Source organism: Salmo salar, chromosome 23, assembly GCF_965601325.2.
Source record: "Salmo salar chromosome 23, fSalSal1, whole genome shotgun sequence".
Lineage (NCBI taxonomy): Eukaryota > Metazoa > Chordata > Actinopteri > Salmoniformes > Salmonidae > Salmo > Salmo salar.
In genome coordinates this window covers 21,376,609-21,397,772 of record NC_138313.1, presented here as the reverse complement: position 1 = coordinate 21,397,772, position 21,164 = coordinate 21,376,609, and the positions used below count along the sequence as shown (strand labels likewise).

Genomic DNA, 21,164 nt, shown 5'->3' with positions numbered 1-21,164 from the left:
TCAATTTAAACTCCAATCAAGTTGTATAAACAGAGCTCAATTTCAAGTTTCATAGCAAAGGGTCTGAATCCTTATGTAAATAAGCTATTTCTGTTTTTTATTTTTTTTAAATGAGCTAACATTTCTAAAAACCTGTTTTCGCTTTGTCGTTATGAAGATTTGTATTTATTTAATCCATTTTCGAATAAGGCTGTAACATAACAAAATGTGGAACATTTCAAGGGGTCTGAATACTTTCCGAAAGGCACTGTAACTGTAACAGGAATTATGTAGGTAATAATATACAAAGACATGAACAAAATACAGAAAATACAGTTTGACTCAAATAATAGGATTACTTTAGAGTGATTACCACATAGCACTCTCCACATAAGAAGCCTAATATAAAGCCAAACATTACATCTGATCTCTTCCTGTGTTTCTGTCATTCTCTCATAGTGCTTCTCCCCTCTCTCTAACGTCCTTCACTGATATCTCTATATCTCTCTGTGTGGTGTGTTTGACCCTACAGAGAGAACAGTGCCCCATGAGCTCTTCACCCCTCTGCTGATTGGCTTCGTGTCAGCAGCGGCCCTCCTCTGTGTCATCCTCATAGTGCTCTTCTACAAGTACCTGCAGGTAACTCACCTCTTCTCATGCATGTCACACCCACTTCTACTGCTGGTTACACACCTGAGTATAAAAATTACACACAGTAACTCACAGCCAACGATAAGGCACAGTAGCTCACCATAAACTGTGCTGGAGTACCATGATTGATGTGAGTTTTATGGCATCCTCTGTGCTTCTCCTAATATAAACTCCCTGCTTGCCTCACAGAAACCGAAATACCAGATCCAGTGGAAAGTCATTGAAGGTATCCACGGAAACAACTATGTGTATATTGACCCTACCCAGCTCCCATACGACCACCAGTGGGAGTTCCCCCGGGACAAACTGCGTTTCGGTGAGTTCCTTGGCTTTCATCACACTCAGGAATAGCACAGTTAATCATCACCAAACAGGGAGGTTGCCCCAGACATCTTTTACAGTATATCCATCATCTCTAATACAGGACTGTATGATGTTTAGTTTGTTTTTAGTATTACCCAGGTCTATTTAAGATGTGTAGTATCAAGCCATAGCAGCAGCTGTTGAAATTCTGTTTTGTTTTGGTATTTGGAGCCAGCCAATGTATCTTTGCGGTCTCATAATGATGGATGCACGCCCTATTTGCAGACCAATTGGTTACAGTTTTACAATAGCTGTGAGCACACACTAACTGCATGATGTATTTAATGTAGCTGTTTTTTTTTTATAAACAACCTCAACCCCTCCCTTTAAGCAAATGTTCTGTTGTTTTTTTTAAATTTTGAAACCACCCCAAACAGGATTCTGCGTGTCCTGGTTTCTGCTTGCCCCGCCCTTGCAGGGTAAACCTGGTGATCGTTGGTGCAGGAAGCAGAGCTAGGATGTGGGAGGGGAACACGATGGAATAACATTAGTCTGTCTGTGTTCCATGTCTGTCTGCAGGGAAAACTCTGGGCTCCGGAGCCTTCGGGAAGGTGGTGGAGGCTACTGCTTATGGAATGTCCAAAGCTGATACAGTGATGACAGTGGCGGTCAAAATGCTCAAACGTAAGACCGAAGTGATGACACAAGTGATAATAAAACATTTCAGAGTGGCTGCGTTGACGAATTCTCTGGAATCTTCTTCCGGATAGTTAAACAACCGAAGCTTCTGCTTATGAGCGAGATTCTCTCCCCCTCCGCTGCAGCCACATATCAAAGACAGGACACAGACAGGCAGTCTAAATAGTGATTTAATGTTGGTTTTTCATCATCATTGCAAACATTGATTGGCTAAACAGGAGGCAGAGGCAGTCCGTTTTTAATGGTTCTATGTTAGTTGTGGTTAAAACTCTGATTGTTTTTGCCCCAATGCAATGTGTAGACTGCGTCCTGCTTGTGCTACTGAAAGTTGTAACTTACATCCTAAATTAGCCTACAAAATGCACTGAGGGTACAAAAATCATTCTTTGGCCTCCCGAGTGGCGCAGTGGTCTAAGGCATCGCAGTGCTAGCTGTGCCACTAGAGATTCTGGGTTCGGTCCAGGCTCTGTCGCAGCTGTCCGTGACCGGGAGACCCATGGGGCGGCGCACAATTGTACCAGCGTCGTCCGGGTTAGGGGAGGGTTTGGCCGGCAGGGATATCCTTGTCTCATCGCGCACTAGCGACTCCTGTGGCGGGCTGGGCGCAGTGCACACTGACAGTGTTTCTTCCGACACATTGGTGTGGCTGGCTTCCGAGTTAAGTGGGCGTTGTGTTAAGAAGCAGTGTGGCTTGGTTGGGTTGTGTTTCAGAGGACGCATGGCTCTTGACCTTCGCCTCTCCTGAGTCCATATGGGAGTTGCAGCGATGAGACAAGACTGTAACTACCAATTGGATACCATGAAAAAGGGGATAACATTTTAAAAATAAAAATAAATCCTTCTTTAACCGGTCTCCTCCCCTTCGTCTACACTGATTGAAGTGGATTTAACAAGTGACATCAATAAGGGATCATAGCTTTCACCTGGATTCACCTGGTCAGTCTGTGTCATGGAAAGAGCAGGTGTCCTTATTGTTTTGTCCACTCAGTGTATATATATTTGTGGAATGTTCGTTCAAATCGCAGCTAGTTTTTATATCAGCTGTTCAGAAATAGAGACGTAGGCTGCATCATCATGTCGATCAAATGACTTGATAAGAAGGGTTCAGAAGAGGGTGAGTAAAGTGAACACATTCGCACAACGTGATTCGGGTTCTTTCGCTCTGGGGAAGAGTCTCCCAGGGTGGCGGTATGGGGTGGGTTACCTTCGGTCGCGCAGCCTCAGACAAGTTTAATAGCAATAAAAAGAGACACATTTTGGTGACAAATCTGTTTATTTTATGGTGTCTGACTAATCAGACCTGGTCAAGTCACACAGTCAGAGAAAACCCCTGGCCCTAATTATGAGTGGTGAACACCCTCAACAGATATTTGACTAAATCTATTTCAGTAGCTATTGAGTGTGTGTGCGTGTTTGCATTGATGTATGTATGCTTGTGACACCAACAGCTGCCAGAGGTGTTTGTGCTAGCACGAGGTGAAACTAGCACAAGCAGATTTCCTTTGATGTTTTCTTTGATAATGACTTTGAAGCACTTTAAAATGATCACGTTCTGCTGGTTTTTCCACAGCCAGTGCCCATGCCACTGAGAAGGAGGCGCTGATGTCAGAGCTGAAAGTTCTCAGTTACCTTGGGAACCACATGAACATCGTCAACCTGCTTGGAGCCTGTACTGTTGGAGGTAAGGGGCAGAAGGTCTGGATGACTGTACCAGCCATAGAAGAAGAAGAGTTTATTCAAGACTAGAATTAGGGTTAATTCTATGGTATCATCAATCTGAATGGTGTGGGTAACTGGTTTGACAGAGGTTTTTGAGAAACAGTAATAACCTGAACACTCCCCCTTTTATCACCAATGATTTTATGGCTTGTTGAGCATTGGATCATGCTTTATGATGTAGGAGTGGGGATCCTGAAACTTGCTGTGATTGTATTGGTGTGTCTATATGTCCGAGTATTTATCTTTCTTTGTCTTTTGTGTGTTGCTTCTTTGTGTTCTATTTCTACTCTCATGTGACATGGCAATTGTGCTCCTTGTCTTCAGGCCCAACCCTGGTGATCACAGAGTACTGCTGCTTTGGTGACCTCCTGAACTTTCTGAGAAGGAAGAGAGAGACGTTCTTTTGCTCCAAGCTAGGAGACGACTGCTACTACAGGAATGTCATGCTGCAGAGGGGAACAGCTGCAGCTGGGTCAGTGTAGACACTTTACAATTACAAATAGAGGGTGGTAGCTGAGTGGTGTATAATTATCACAGCACAGTATGTAAGGTATGTATGTGCTGTTGCTTATGTCATCTCACCTGCTCACGGAAGTAAATACCACTGCCGTTGTTGAAAATTCCCCAATTGAACTAAGCATGAAGCACTCTTTGTTGTTATTGAGAAAACATACTTACAGTAAATGTATCTGGAGATTCATAATTTATGTAAGGGAGGATTTCCTACCCAGTGTGTAGGAGTAATATGTAGTATTGGCATGGCAGCTGAACTGAGATCAGACTGCTCCTTTCCTCCTCACAGAGACAGCAGGAATGGCTACGTGGATATGAGGCCTTCTGTCACTGGCGTCCTGCCAAATGGCTTCTCCTCAGAGAAGAGGCGCTCGATGCGCAAAGCAGGCAAGACATCCACTCTGATATTCATTGATAATTGTCACATTTATAATTTCAGAGCGAATTTATACAACCTGCAATGTATCTCCCTCTATAAACAATGAAGCTACCTTTCTACACAATGCTGTTCTCGCTATACACCTCTCTAATTATTTTGCTCCATCTCTCTCTTTCTCTCAGGTGGTTCCAGTAGTGAGCCAGATGTTGTGAGTGAGATGCTCCATGAGGACGGTCTCTCTCTGGACACAGAGGATCTGCTCAGCTTCTCCTATCAAGTGGCCAAAGGCATGGACTTCCTGGCTTCCAAAAATGTAAGCCCGTCATGTCCTCACCGAAGATCTCCTGTGCTAATAAGCTCCTGAAATCCCTCCCCACCAGCTATCTAGAACAACAGGTCTATTTTGTACTCTGCAATTCAGTCCAGCTAGTTAAATCCATGATGGTAGATCATGTTCATGTCCATGTCCAACCATTCTCTGGAAAGCACCCTTTCTACTGGTATTATTGCTTCATTGTATGAGATTACATTTAGACACACACTAAGCTACACACACACAGACACACACACACACACACACACACACACACACACACACACACACACACACACACACACACACACACACGCACACGCACACGCACACACACACACACACACACACACACACACACACACACACACACACACACATTAGTTCCATCCTCTTTCTTTCCAAACAATACCAGGATCACATTTCCATGGCTGGTCAACAGGTCCAGGATGCATGTTTGAGCATGCTGCTGAAAAATGTATAAGGCATTAAGGCAAGCGGACACCAGACTACAGCCAGGCCCTGTATTAGTATCTTGGTGTGTATGGAACACATTTTGGGAAAGGAAATTCTCTGTCACAATGTATTAGTAGTATTGAGTGTTCTACAGTGTGTTATGTTACCTTATGCTATCTTATTACATTATGTTTCTGTGTGTGTGTGTGTGTGTGTGTGTGTGTGTGTGTGTGTGTGTGTGTGTGTGTGTGTGTGTGTGTGTGTGTGTGTGTGTGTGTGTGTGTGTGTGTGTGTGTGTGTGTGTGTGTTCAGTGCATCCACAGAGACCTGGCAGCCAGGAACATTCTCCTGACCCAGGGACGAGTGGCAAAGATCTGTGACTTCGGCCTTGCTCGTGACATCACCACTGACTCCAATTATGTAGTCAAAGGCAATGTAAGTCTGCCCCATCACTCGCTGTAGATCTCAATATGAGTTATAGATACTTCCTTGGACATTTTACAGTGAAAACCGTCAATGAAATAGTCAAGCACAGGCACTGTATTGATATAAAGTGTGTTTGTCAACTACAGTGCCTTCAGAAAATATTCCACATTTTGTTGTGTTACATAAAAATACAAATATCACCCATCTACACACATACCCTATAATGACAAAGTAAAAACATGTTTTTAGAAATGTTAGCAAATGAAATACATAAATATCTCATTTACATAAGTATTCACACCACTGTCAATACGTCATGGTTTCCCAAATCCGTTCCTGGGGCACTGGGTGCACATTTTGGTTTTTGCCCTAGCACTACACAGCTGATTCAAATAATCAACATTTGATGATGATTGGTTATTTTAATCAGCTGTGTAGTGCTAGGACAAAAAAACAAAATGTGCACCCAGGGGGTGGGGATCCCAGCACTAAGTTTGGAAAACCCTGCAATACATGTTAGACTCACCTTAGTCTTTCTGGGTATGTCTCTAAGAGCTTTGCGCACCTGGATTGTACAATATTTGCCCATTATTATCCTCTAAATTCTTCAAGCTCTGTCAAATTGGTGGTTAATCATTGCTAGACATCCATTTTCAAGTCTTGCCATTGATTTTCAAGCAAATTTAAGTCATAACTGTAAATCTGCCACTCAGGAACATTCACTGTCTTCTTGGTAAGCAACTACAGTGTAGATTTGGCCTTGTGTTTTAGGTTATTGTCCTGCTGAAAGGTGTATTCATCTGTTTCTGGTGGAAAGCAGACTGAACCAGGTTTTCCTTTAGAATTTTGCCTGAAAATAGCCTAATCTTCATGACTAATGTTCAAATTTAGACGTCGAACAGTATCAAGGTTCTGGTATAATGCTTCGAAAAATGTTAGGCATAACCGTGTTCATGGAGCTCTCAACTAGCCATTCCGTTTCTTTTTTTTATCCTGAAAAACTCCCTTCCTCTCCGGCAACTGAGTTAGGAAGGATGCGGACACCTGTATCTTTATAGTGACTGGGTATATTGATATACCATCCACAGAGTAATAATATCCCATGCTCAAAGGGATATTCAATGTCTGTTTGTTTTACCCATCTACCAATAGGTGCACTTCTTTGCGAGGCATTGGAAAACCTCTCTGGTCTTTATGGTTGAATCTGTGTTTCAAATGCACTGCTCAACTGAGGGACCTTACAGATAATTGTATGTGTGAATACCTCACCTTCCCGAAGGTAACATCACTGAGCCTTTAAAAAAAAGGCTTAGCTTAAGGTCAATGGCATCATGAACATTTTAGTCAAAACCTCGTTACCTCTGCCAGGAGGCTGAAACTTGGCTGCAAGTGGATCTTCCAGCAAGACAATAACCCCAAGCACACATCAAAATCCACAAAGAAATGGTTAATTGGCCACAAAATCTATATTTTTGCAATGGTCATCTCAATCGCCGGATTTGAAACACAATAAAAACCTGTGGTCTGAATTAAAGAGGTCAGTCCATAAGAGCAGACAAAGGATATCAAGGATCTGGAAAGATTATGTATGGAGGAATGGTCTAAGATCCCTCCCAACGTGTTCTCCAATCTCATGAAACATTTTAGAAAAAGGCTCGATGACGTTAGCCTCGAAAGGTGAGGTATTGAAAAATTCTAATATGACTTGTTAATTGTATAACATAATATATTTTCCCCCAAAATGGTGCATACAATATAGCTCAGTATTTGAATGTATTTTATACAGTCATTCTTGCTCACCTTATTAAGGATGTCAATGTTGGTCCCCACTGTATATTTGGTGAATGTGACATTTTAATGTGCACTCTGAGACAGCTTTGTGTTTATGAATTACTTGAAATGTCACTGGTATGGGGTCACCAGATACAAATGTCTCAAACATTCCAGATCAGCAAAATCTGCATGAACCATTTCCCCTCACCGGTCCTCAAGCCTCCATAGCTGAAGTGATGGAGATGATGGACTACTTCAATAGATTTGATTTGACGAATTTTCTGAATACATGGAGTGCGTCTGACATATTTGACTGGTTGTGATGGTTTGTGTTCCACGCAGGCTCGTCTCCCAGTCAAGTGGATGTCTCCGGAGAGCATCTTTGAGTGTGTGTACACATTTGAGAGTGACGTGTGGTCCTATGGCATCTTGCTCTGGGAAATCTTCTCACTCGGTACTTACATACACATTATCCTCTGTGTGTGTGTGTGTGTGTGTGTGTGTGTGTGTGTGTGTGAGTTTTTTTTCATCAATTTTTATTATCTTATTTCCTATTTGGCCTATAGGAAGCAGTCCATATCCTGGGATACCTGTGGACTCAAAGTTCTACAAAATGATTAAGGAAGGATACAGAATGGATGCACCAGAGTTTGCACCGAGTGAAATGTGAGTGTGTGTGTGTGTGTGTGTGGTGTGCGTGTCTAAGTATCTTGAGAAAGAATCAGGGAGTAGGAGCAGTATATGCGTGGGTGTACTATGCATGGGTGTGAATATGTGGGATTTGAGCAGATGGCAGATTTTATGAATTTTTCTTCACCATAAAACTTCTTATTCAAACAAAAAAATGTTACACTTAGAGAAAGAACAGGTGTGTGCAAATATTTGTATTATTTTATTTAACTAGGCAAGTCATTTAAGAACAAATTCTTATTTACAATGACAGCCTTGGGACAGTGGGTTAACTGCCTTGTTCAGGGGCAGAACGACAGATTTGTACCTCGTCAGCTCGGGGATTCGATCTAGCAACCTTTCGGTTACCGGCCCAACGCTCCAACCACTAGGCTACCTGCCGCCCCTGAACATGTGTGTGCTGTGGTTTCAGGTATGAGATAATGAGGTCGTGCTGGGAAGCGGACCCCTTTAAGAGACCCTCCTTCAGCAAGGTGGTGGAGAGGATCGAACAACAGCTGTCAGACACCACCAAACACGTAGGTCACTCTCATCTAACCTGCTTGTGTACACATGTTGACAGACTATGGATTTAAGCTATTCACCAGCAATAAATTCCATTTCTATATTCAGATTGATTTTTTTTGGAAGTGCCAAAAGGTCACCAGACTAGACGTAGAAGCACCTTGAGATTTTGCTGTATTTAATAGTTGCGAACTACTATACAAATTCAATAAAATATTACCTGCCCTCTTGTGTTAGTAGCATATAGAACATGACTGTGTGATCCTCCACCGCAACCACCAAAGGCCACATGTTGAGGATACCACCAGACTAGTCAGCCCTCCATCTGTATAGCAGTTGACACACAGAAATGTGTCAACCCTCCATTAATGCACGCACACACACACACACACTCACACTCAGTACCCATTGAACGTGACACGAAAGCTAGAGGAGGAGATGAATATGATTGATCGATCACCCGTGCCATAATCACCTCTTTCACTGCGTCATGTCCTCTCCTGGTGCGAGTGACAGGGGTGTGAGGTCAAACTAACAGTGACGCCCTCAGGCCTCTCCTCATGAACTCGGCTCATCTCTCACTTCTGAAGCATGCCAGTGAGCTCTGAACACAGAGCAGGTCTTCTCTTTTCACGCCTTCCCCTTCACACCTTCAGACCAGAGGGCTACGCTGTCATCTCCTTTCCTCACCATGGTGCATGTTGCTTACGCAGTACGTAGAACGGCAATGAAAACACCTCTCCAACACTCTTTCGCTCTGTTTCTCTTCTCTGTGTAGATCTATCTGAATTTCAGCTCCAAGTTTCCGGTTACAATGGGGCCCCAGGGTACCAGTGTGGACCAAGGGACACAGAACGCCAACGTCCTGCGTCTCAACTCGGTGGGCAGCAGCAACGCCTCCACTCAGCCCCTATTGGCCAGCGCCAGCGATGACGTCTTCCTGGAGGAGATGGGCACCAGGCTCAGGGTCCATCGGGTGTAAGGCCACGCCCCCAAGATGGCTGCCCCATAAAGTGCCTGTTTAGTGCAGCCCAAACACCCCACCACACCTATCCCAACCATATACTGTGTCTAGCTATTATCCACCCCCTTCCAACCGTATGTCTAGCTATTAGCTTCCCCTTTCAGGCAGAGGCTTGAAGAAGGACTAGGTCCCCTCAACCTCTGCTCCTGGCGCCTTTAGTGCATGGACGAGACCTGTCAACCACTGTCTCCATAGTATCTGGCCCTGTCTCTCACAAGCTTGGATATAGTCACACTGTCTTTACTCTCCAGGCCATTGAGCTACTGCGTATCACGTTTGTGCTGTTAGAAATGGACACTGTATTTTAGAGCTCCATAGTAGTGCTATTTTCTGTGGACTTTTCTCAATGTTGCTTTCACCGATTCTAAATATGTTTCATACAGTGTTTATGTTTGCTTCACATTTCTGATGTCAATGTTAAACTGAATTACTATGTTTTTTTTTATTACGTTTTATCTCAAACTAAATCATATAGCATTTTCAATGGTTGGAGTACAATTATTATTTGAGGTGAAGGAACTTAAATTTGAACATCATTCCAGATGTAGACATCATGTAATGAAGCTTTCACCTTTTGTCTGTTCCACCTTCCACCTTTTAAGAATTAATGTCAGTATTATTCCACATGTTCAGTTTTGGTGACTGTGATGGAGAGACATTTTGTCAGACATTTCTAGGGCCAATGGTTTAAATGATATTCAGTAGGCTAAGTCTTATCACTTCATTAGATTGAGATGTTTTAAGTATGGTACTATGACTTCAGCTTTTAGTTGATGTCCCTGTGTATATATGTACATATTGACTTATGACTAGTAATAAGTGTATGATGTGAGAGGCAGCATTAGCTTATATTCCGCCTGGGAGGTTGCCTGCTGGAGATTTCTTGTAAATATGTAAATACGTTTCTGGTGTTGGCACCTCTTCTGTCCTGTAGCGTATGTGTGACCCTTGTTTACAATTGTCATCAGACAGGTACTGCTGTATCACCAGGGTGTTTACTTAGTACAAAAAAACAGTCTCCAAAGATGGGGAAGGCTGAAACAGTGCATGGTTATGATGGAGACAAGGAACAAGGAAACTGTACAAGGAAATTGGCGATCACTATCCAAGGCATTAGCCATTTGATCTTTTCTCTTCATACAGATTGTCAAAGAAGGTGTTCTGTGTTGAGATAAAGGCAATGACGCTTGTATCAAATGCCAATGTGGAGCTTGCAGTACAGACCAACAACCACTAAGCTAACTGTTCTGAGAAAAAGCCAATTTGAAAGTTAGATGTTAGAGGTGTTTAGTCAGACCAGGTGGTGACATGTCTTATAGCTCCCAACAGTCCTGTGGATAGTAGCGTCAGTGCTCCTGTCCCAGCAGTCAGTAGCTGATTTCTCAGCCATCCCTCTACTCTTTGTGTCCAGCTGCTTCCTCTGACGGAAGTGCTACTTCCACCATCTCTCAACCAGGGCTCTGTATCACTCCAGACTCCCATCACTAGGACTTCCCTCTTCCCACACTGAGATATTGTTGTGAAGAGCACCTGGAAAATGCTGTCTGAATGACTGAAAGGGTGTGTGTGTGTGTTTGTGTGCGTCTGTGTGTCTGCATGTGTGCTATTTGTAGGTGCCACTGAATTAAATGTATGAAATTGACCCTGTTCAACCCTGTCCTTCCCAAAGCTGGATATGTGTAAATATGTGTGTGAATACAATGTAAGTAATGTGGATGCTGTCTTAATGTTTTATTTTATTTTCTATTGATATGGTACATTTAATGCACAACTCTGATATGCTGTAATATGAAAAATGTCTTACCAGAAATAGATACACAGATACGTACACCCACATAATATTTACTGTACATCTTCTTCTTTGGAGATAAGCTGCTTGTTTTTCTGTAGATGGGGTAACTACTTTAAACGTACTGTACCTATACATAGTCTTTGTTTGGGCTTTGCTGTAGAATGTATTATTCCTTGTGTAGTGTCATTTTCCCCTTGGCTTGGCACTAACCATTGCATTCTGTCTTCAACAAGCAAGCCAAAACATTTATTTCTTTTTAAACGCTTATGGACAGCTTTGCCTTACAAATCAAGTTGGTTTTCAACACCAAAATTGGAATGCCTTGTACTTTCATGGAAATGGCAAATATTGGCTCATTTTGCTAATTACAAGAAAGGACAAGTAAAACTGTAGGGCAATAACTTACATCAATACTCTGCTCTTTCCCGTATGCCACATAGAATAGGAAACATAAAAATAGGTAATTACACAGTAATAACACAGTAGTTACATGGTTATATCTGTGCCATTCATCACGCTGTTAAAAAGCACAATCAAAATATTGTCTGATTATCCCTAACAATTTTACTCTATAACGGCTGATACAACATGACGGCTGATACAACATGACGGCTAATATAATATGATGCTTGTTTTAGAACTTTTAGAACACTTGTATATTCCCTATACAAAGTTTATTTTAATGCATTTAGTTGTATATTTATTTTACAAGAGCCAATGTTTGTTGTGCACATTTGCAATGGGTTGCTGTCTCTTGTGTTACTGTAATATAAATAAAATAAACGCATAAAATTGTTTTGTTAATTGTGATTTGTATTAGATTAGTATTTTTTTTTTCATGCCATTATTTTATATGTGTGCAGGTTAGTTTTGGGTGGCATTGCTGTCTTCTTTTTTTTATCCAGTTTGATAATGTGGTGGAGTCATTTTATTTAGACTGACATGTCACATATTGAATTGTCCCTCATAGATCTGAGGGACATATTGTCAGCCATCTGTGTCGAGCCTATGAGCAGGTGATGCCTCGGGGTACTGTCACTGACGATCTCCTTCCCATGCTAGTGTACAGTCATTCTAGTGTACAGCCGTGGACTGTATCCGTTTTTAAAATCATGTTTCCTGCTCCAGAATGGTCAGGGTCTTTGGCTTGGGTCCAGCAGGGGACATCTGGCTTTAGAGGAACACCGCGAGGACAGTGGTTTGTCCAGCAGGCCATGCCGGTGTACGGACAGACGGAGGGGCTTTGTGCGTGTCACTGCGTGGGCTGAGTCCATTGTTGTAGCATATATCTGATAAGAGGGACAGGAAATCCCACCATTGAAACTGAGTGGTTGAACGAACACGTTTGTGAGACTGAGTGGTCGCTTAAAGTAAAAAACAGCTGAGAGGGAAGAATCTTCTCTGTAATATTTCATCACATGTTTTGTAGATCATTGAGAGACTGAACTTTGACAGCAAACGCTGCTCACCCTTGAGCTACTGTACTGTGGGTCTGGTATGGGTTTCTATATAGGCCAGTTGGGATTTTGATATGTATTGCTGTCACAATACAGTCCAATTAGGCTCAGTGTATTGCACCACTCTTTTTTCTCTCTCCATCTTCTATCCTTCTGTCTCTCAGTAAGGGTAGAATTCTGGTCAGGCCCTCATTCCAGCACAATAGTCTCATTTGTTTTCTAACAGCCTCTGTTAAATGATACTTCTGACCAAGATGGAAAAACAAACACCCAATTGTGTCATGGCAGTTCCGTCAGGTCATGGACTCTACAAAGTGTTGAAAGCATTCCACAGGCATGCTGGCCCATGTTGACTCCAATGTTTCTCACAGTTGTGTCAAGTTGGCTGGATGTCATTTTTTAAAACATTTTTGTCATTTAGCAGACGCTCTTATCCAGAGCGATTTACAGTAGTGAATGCATACATTTCATAATGTGTGTGGGGGGGGGGGGGGGGGGGGGGGGTGGCATTCAGAAGATAGCCCTATTTGGTAAAAGATCAAGTCCATCTTCAAATCAAATTAATTTGAATTTGTCACATGTGCCAAATACAACCTTACAGTGAAATGCTTACTTACAAGCCCTTAACCAACAATGCCGTTTTTAAAAAATACATTAAAAAAGTAAGAGATAAAGGTAACAAATAATTAAAGAGCAGCAGTAAAATAACAATAGCGAGGCTATATACAGGGGGTTACCGGTACAGATTCAATGTGCGGGGGCACCGATGTCGAGGTAATTTAAGTAATATGTACATGTAGGTAGAGTTAATAAAGTGACTATGCATAGATAATAACAGAGAGACATTTTCAACCACTCCCTGTCTGAGTCTGTAATACCAACATGTTTCAAGCAGACTACCATAGTCCCTGTGCCCAAGAACACTACGGTAACCTGCTTAAATGACTACCGACCCGTAGCACTCACATCTGTAGCCATGAAGTGCTTTGAAAGGCTGGTCATGGCTCACATCAACACCATTATCCCAGAAACCCTGGACCCATTCCAATTTGCATACAACAGATCCACAGATGATGCAATCTCTATTGCACTCCACAATGCCCTTTCACACCTGGACAAAAGGAACACCTATGTGAGAATGCTATTCATTGACTACAGCTCAGCGTTCAACACCATAGTGCCCTCAAAGCTCATCACTAAGCTAAGGAACCTCGGACTAAACACCTCCCTCTCATGTACTCCCTGTTCACTCATGACTGCACAGCCACGCATGACTCCAACACAATCATTAAGTTTGCCGATGACACAAAAGTGGTAGGCATGATCACCAACAACGACGAGACAGCATATAGGGAGGAGGTCAGAGACCTGGCCGTGTGGTGCCAGGACAACAACCTCTCCCTCAACGTGATCAAGACTATGGAGATGATTGTGGACTACAGGAAAAGGAGGACCAAACACGCCCCCATTCTCATCGATGGGGCTGTAGTGGAGCAGGTTGAGAGCTTCAAGTTCCCACATCACCAACAAACTAACATGGTCCAAGCACACCAAGACAGTCGTGAAGAGGGCACGACAAAACATATTCCCCCTCAGGAGACTAAAGATTTGGCATGGGTCCTCAAAAGGTCTACAGCTGCACCATCCTGACTGGTTGCACACTGCCTGGTACAGCAACTGCTCAGCCTCCGACCGCAAGGCACTACAGAGAGTAGTGCGTACGGCCCAGTACATCACTTGGGCCAAGTTTCCTGCCTTTCAGGACCTCTATTTTTTATATATATATTTTTTGCCTTTATTTTGCCTTTATTCAGTTAACAACAGCCTAGGAACAGTGGGTTAACTGCCTTGTTCAGGGGCAGAATGACAGATTTTTTATCTTGTCAGCTCAGGGATTCGATCTTGGAACCTTTCGGTTACGAGTCCAACACTCTAACCACCTGCCGCCCCTATACCAGGTGGTGTCAGAGGAAGGTCCTAAAAATTGTCAAAGACTCCAGCCACCCTTGTCATAGACTGTTCTCTCTGCTACCGCATGGCAAGCGGCACCGGAACGCCAAGTCTTGGTCCAAGCGGCTTCTAAACAGCTTCTACCCCCATGCTATAAGACTCCTGAACTTCTAATCAAATGACTACTACACCCCCCCTTTACGATACTGCTACTCTCTGTTACTACCTATGCATAAGTCACTTTAATAACTCTACCTACATGTATATATTACCTCAATTACCTTGACTAACTGTATATAGCCTCAATATTGTTATTTTACTGCTGCTCTTCAATTATTTGTTAGTTGTATTTCTTATTTTTCTTTGGGTATTTTTCTGAAAACTGCATTTTTGATTAAGGGCTTGTAAGTAAGCTTTTCACTGTAAGGTCTACACCTGTTGTATTCGGCACATGCGACAAATATCATTTCATTTCATTTGATTTGACCCAACACACCTCCAGGCTGTGTAAGGGCTATTTTACCAAGAAGGACAGTGCTGCATCAGATGACCTGGCCTCCACAATCCTCCGACCTCAATCAAATTGAGATGGTTTGGTATGAGTCGGACCGCAGAGTGAAGGAAAAGCAGCCAACAAGTGCTCAGCATATGTGGGAACTCCTTCAAGACTGTTGGAAAAGCATTCCAGGTGAAGCTGGTTGAGAGAATGCCATGAGTGTTCAAAGCTGTCATTAAGGCAAATTTTGGCTATTTGAAGTATCTGAAATATAAAACATGTTTTGATTTGTTTAACATTTTTTGGGTTACTACATGATTCCATATGTGTTACTTCATTGTTTTGATGTCTTCACTATTATTCTACAATGTCAAAAACAGTAAAAATTAAGAAAAACCCTTGAATGAGTAGGTGTTCTAAAAAAAAAATACCAGTAGTGTACATATTGTCACGCCCTGACCATAGAGATCCTTATTATTCTCTATGTTTGGTTAGGTCACGGTGTGACTCGGGTGGGAAAATCGTTGTCTCTGATTGGGAATCATACTTAGGCAGCCTGTTTTCTTTCTGTGTTTGTGGGAGGTTATTTTCTGTTTAGCATCTGAGCCTGACGGAACTGTTCGCTTTCGTTTTTTCTTTTGGTTATTCTTGTTTTGAGTGTTTCTTGTAATAAATTATCATGAACACTCACCACGCTTTGGTCCACTTCTAACAACGAGAGCCGTTACACATATTTACAAATATCTTCACATGGTGATGTTTCTATTAGTGAAAAACACAAACAGTTTGTTCTTAACATTTGAAAAACGTCTTTCTTAAATTCCCTGTGTGAATTAATGCCCTGATTTCTATAGGTAAATTGAGATACCGAGTCATTTGCACAAATTAAAGCATTCAACCAAAATGCATCTTCCACATTTAACCCAACCCTGTTGAATAAGAGAAGTGCGGTGGGCTGCCTTAATTGACATCCAGATCATTGGCGCCTGTGGAGCAATTGTTGGGGGTTAACTGCCTTATTTAAGGGTAGAATGGCAGATTTTTCCACCTTGCCGGCTCAGAGATTCAAACCAGCAACCTTGCGGTTATTGGCCCAACACTCTTAACCGCTAGGCTGTTATTCGGGTCAGTTGGGCCTTTGTATATGAAAGATCTTACTCCAACCTCATGATGTACCCTTGGAATTGTGTAATTTCTGCTGCTATTGTCGAAAGGAGTAGTGTGAGTCTTGTAAAGATAGGTGTTCCATAATATATAGGGAAATTTAAGTTCATACATTTAAAAAGAAATTGGTACCAATGCAGTTGTCTTCTGTTGGGGAGTGACAACCAATTTAGTGATTCATACATTGTGCAATGATGTGTCTTTTAATGGCGTCCAATAATCAATCTGCAAAGATTGATTTAAATGACATCTGATTCGCAAAGTAAGGTCTTACTTGTGTTTGGATAGATGACATCGCCATAGTCTAGGATAGGAAGCAGCAGTTGGGTTACTAAGGTCTTTCTAATGGATACAGTAAAACAATTCTTAGATCTGTATAGTAACCCAAGCTTATAGTTCATTATTTTATACTATAATCAATATGCTTTCCAAAAGGTAATTCAGAATCTATCCTCAAACTCAGATATTTCAAACAATCAACATCTTCAAGCAGGGCTCCCGAGTGGCGCAGCAGTCTAAGGCACTGCATCACAGTGCTAGAGGCGTCACTACAGACCCTGGTTTGATCCCGGGCTGTATGACAACCGGCCGTGATCGGGAGTCCTAAAAGGCGGGGCACAATTGGCCCAGCATCTTTAGGGTTTGGCCGGTGTAGGCTGTCATAGTAAATAATCATTTGTTCTTAACTGACTTACCTAGTGAAATAAAGGTTCAAATAAAAGCACTGTTCCACCACTTGCATGCATTTTGAAAATGCCAACAGTGGAGTTTATTCTTTGCCCGGGGCCATGTGTTAATACTTGCATGTTTGTATTTGGGGGTGGGTGTGTGTACGTACTTTTCTAAAAACATATCTGCATATAGTGTCTGATGTGCAGATTTTAAGTTCTGATGTGAAACTGTGGGTTTTTATATTTATTTATATTGTACGGTATATGTTTTTGTATTATGCTCCTTTAGTGAAAACTCCAGTGCTAGTCTGACAGAGTTTGATAGCTGCTATTGCTAAACCCCATTGTGTAACATATTGTGGTTATGTTTTAATGAGTGTTTCACCGTCCTGTAGCATTGTGGTGACTGTGGCAGTTTGACCTGAAAAAAAGGGGAGGAGGATGGGGACGGGGAGATGTTGTTGAAATAAAGGATAGGATACAGAGAAAGAAGAGAGAGAGAGGAAGAGAGAGAGAGAGAAAGATAGGTGAGGTAAAAAACAGCCCAGGAGAAAGAGTTGGTTATAATGGATGAGAAACCATCAAATAATTCAGCTGGGCTTCCCTGGAAGCAAGAGAAGGCTGAGGCTCTTGGTAAACACCAGATTCTCCCAGACAGCTGGGGAAATGACACGTCAGAACTAAAATAACTTGAGATAAATCAGTGAGTGATTTTTAATGCTCCCTTCAAAGGGGTTAAATCTCACCCCTTGCCATGGGAATGACAGGTGGAGTGTGTTCGCTCTGCATCCTGTGTTGTTTGGGTGCCTCCTTGTCCTTTCAGAGTCTACATTTCAGGCATTTAGCAGACACTCTTATCTACAGCGACTAGGGTTAAGTGCCTAGCTCAAGGGCACATCAACAGATATTTCACCTAGTCAGCTCTGGAATTCATACCAGCAACCTTTTGGTTTCTTGCCCAATGCTCTTAACCACTAGGCTAACTGCCGCCTATGTCTATCATTAACCAGTCCCTCCAGGATTTCGCTTTTTTTTGTGTGATTTTCTCCAAAAATGCTTGATTTTGCGGCAGCTGTTCTGAAATTTGGCGATACATTTTGCGATCTTTTTTTTTCACAAACATTTCATATAAAGCAATAAAAAGTCATATGTTCTCAGTTTTATGGCGATTTAAAGCAGAATACATTATACAAAAACAATTAGAAACATCGAAAGTGCTCAATTTTGTTTATTTTTCTGAACAAACAGCTCTGGCATAATCCACTCACACACACCTCTCCATCAGGCTTGGGGCTTGCTATCAACACAAGATGCACCTCCCATCCCCATTCCCACTCACACACACCTCTCCTCTCCATCAGGCTTGGGGCTTGCTATCAACACAAGATGCACCTCCCATTCCCACTCACACGCTCTCTCTCTAAAAAAAAACAAATATACTGCAAAAAAAAATAAAGGGAACACTTAAACAACACAATGTAACTCCAAGTCAATCACACTTCTGTGAAATCAAACTGTCCACTTAGGAAGCAACACTGATTGACAATACATTTCACATGCTGTTGTGCAAATGGAATAGACAACAGGTGGAAATTATAGGCAATAAGCAAGACACCCCCAATAAAGGAGTGGTTCAGCAGGTGGTGACCACAGACCACTTCTCAGTTCCTATGCTTCCTGGCTGATGTTTTGGTCACTTTTGAATGCTGGCGGTGCTTTCACTCTAGTGGTAGCATGAGACGGAGTCTACAACCCACACAAGTGGCTCAGGTAGTGCAGCTCATCCAGGATGGCACATCAATGCGAGCTGTGGCAAGAAGGTTTGCTGTGTCTGTCAGCGTAGTGTCCAGAGCATGGAGACGCTACCAGGAGACAGGCCAGTACATCAGGAGACGTGGAGGAGGCCGTAGGAGGGCAACAACCCAGCAGCAGGACTGCTACCTCCGCCTTTGTGCAAGGAGGAGCAGGAGGAGCACTGCCAGAGCCCTGCAAAATGACCTCCAGCAGGCCACAAATGTGCATGTGTCTGCTCAAACGGTCAGAAACAGACTCCATGAGGGTGGTATGAGGGCCCGACGTCCACAGGTGGGGGTTGTGCTTACAGCCCAACACCGTGCAGGACGTTTGGCAATTGCCAGAGAACACCAAGATTGGCAAATTCGCCACTGGCGCCCTGTGCTCTTCACAGATGAAAGCAGGTTCACACTGAGCACGTGACAGACATGACAGAGTCTGGAGACACCGTGGAGAATGTTCTGCTGCCTGCAACATCCTCCAGCATGACCGGTTTGGCGGTGGATCAGTCATGGTGTGGGGTGGCATTTCTTTGGGGGGCCGCACAGCCCTCCATGTGCTCGCCAGAGGTAGCCTGACTGCCATTAGGTACCGAGATGAGATCCTCAGACCCCTTGTGAGACCATATGCTGGTGCGGTTGGCCCTGGGTTCCTCCTAATGCAAGACAATGCTAGACCTCATGTGGCTGGAGTTTGTCAGTAGTTCCTGCAAGAGGAAGGCATTGATGCTATGGACTGGCCCGCCCGTTCCCCAGACCTGAATCCAATTGAGCACATCTGGGACATCATGTCTCACTCCATCCACCAACGCCACGTTGTACCACAGACTGTCCAGGAGTTGGCGGATGCTTTAGTCCAGGTCTTGGAGGAGATCCCTCAGGAGACCATCCGCCACCTCATCAGGAGCATGCCCAGGTGTTGTAGGGAGGTCATACAGGCACGTGGAGGCCACATACACTACTGAGCCTCATTTTGACTTGTTTTAAGGACATTACATCAAAGTTGGATCAGCCTGTAGTGTGGTTTTCCACTTTCATTTTGAGTGTGACTCCAAATCCAGACCTCCATTGATTATTTTTGTGTGATTTTGTTGTCAGCACATTCAACTATGTAAAGAAAAAAGTATTTAATAAGATTATTTCTTTCATTCAGATCTAGGATGTGTTGTTTAAGTGTTCCCTTTATTTATTTGAGCAGTGTATATTCAAAGCTGATCAATCGCTTTCCATTTGAGGATCGATATTTCCTTTGCATAAATTGTCTTCAAAATACTTGAGATTGTGATTTTTTCTGAAAGGGTCGAAAGGGAGATAAAGAACAGAAAACCTAAATAATTGTGTATTGTGGTTGATATGTACTTTTAAAACAGTATTACTTTTTTTTTTATCCAGAAATATTGTGCTTTCGTGATCTGTATGAAGTTTTACAGAGAGTTTAACATGGCAAAGCTGACAAATTGCACTCAGTGCTTTGAGCAGCGCTCTCCATAGACAGACTGGGGAGAGCAGAGTGCCGACCACCCTAGTTAAGCCAAGGTTAGAGGAGTAAAAGTTTGAGTAAAACGCCACTCACCTTGATTCTTTCAGGCTTGCCACAGTCTTCCCTGCTACCACTTCAGTCATGGTGATCTGCCATTGCTGTGGGAACTGTTCTGACATTCTCATATGCTTTGCTGATTCGAAGTTACTGTTTATTGTCGACTTTCTCTTGTTTCCAAAAACATTTGGAAATTGTTTCGCACGGCCTTTAGCTGTTATTTTTGTTGGCAAATGAGATTGATTTCTGTTCATTGTACTGCCTGTCAGCCATCAATTATCACCCATCATCTTCCCACGTGAATACGCTGACAGGCCAGGGGGGAAAAACTTTGTTGACGTGTGGTTGGATTGGGCCATTTTCCACGGTAACAGTGCAGTAATTGGTCAAAATTATGAACCCGCTTTCGATTGGACCCTTTTATGTGCTAAAAGTGCGGGGATTGGTCAACATTGCGAGCTCTCACATAATATGCGCTGAATGGTTTATTTTGCATTGAATTATGCGATCACAGAATCGTGGAATCCTGGAGGGACTGATTTACTGCTTCTGTTTGGTTGTATGACAGCACAACAGTCTATAGTTAGACTCCCAGGGTTCTGCGCTCGTGTCCAGGAATGTGCTAGGAGAGCACAATCAAATTTCAATCAATCAATCACATTTCTTTTATAAAGCCCTTTTTACATCAGCAGTTGCAGCCTATTTATCAGCATGAAAAGTCATCCTGTGATGATTTTGCAAAAAGTTATGCTTTACAACATATGCCGCTTATGTCAATACACTGCATTCAATGTGAAAAGATGAGCGTCAATGGGAAGAGCGTCAATGGGAAAAGATGGTGATAAAGCTGGAATGAGTAAATTGTCGAAAGACTT

At 42.7% G+C, this 21,164-nt stretch overlaps 1 protein-coding gene across 3 annotated transcripts in view; it reads left to right on the top strand.

The window, feature by feature from the left end:
* Positions 1 to 12,016, top strand: part of kita (KIT proto-oncogene, receptor tyrosine kinase a) — a 41,367-nt gene extending 29,351 nt beyond the window's left edge. For all 3 annotated transcript variants that reach the window (XM_014168995.3, XM_014168994.3, XM_014168996.3), the window contains 12 exons: positions 512 to 618; positions 820 to 946; positions 1,513 to 1,617; positions 3,203 to 3,313; positions 3,676 to 3,823; positions 4,154 to 4,251; positions 4,426 to 4,556; positions 5,325 to 5,447; positions 7,554 to 7,665; positions 7,778 to 7,877; positions 8,314 to 8,419; positions 9,184 to 12,016. In XM_014168995.3, the coding sequence (XP_014024470.2) occupies positions 512 to 618; positions 820 to 946; positions 1,513 to 1,617; positions 3,203 to 3,313; positions 3,676 to 3,823; positions 4,154 to 4,251; positions 4,426 to 4,556; positions 5,325 to 5,447; positions 7,554 to 7,665; positions 7,778 to 7,877; positions 8,314 to 8,419; positions 9,184 to 9,387 (1,472 nt within the window). In that variant the 3' untranslated portion in view covers positions 9,388 to 12,016. The remainder of the gene's footprint in view (positions 1 to 511; positions 619 to 819; positions 947 to 1,512; positions 1,618 to 3,202; positions 3,314 to 3,675; positions 3,824 to 4,153; positions 4,252 to 4,425; positions 4,557 to 5,324; positions 5,448 to 7,553; positions 7,666 to 7,777; positions 7,878 to 8,313; positions 8,420 to 9,183) is intronic.
* The last annotated feature ends 9,148 nt before the right edge of the window (positions 12,017 to 21,164 follow it).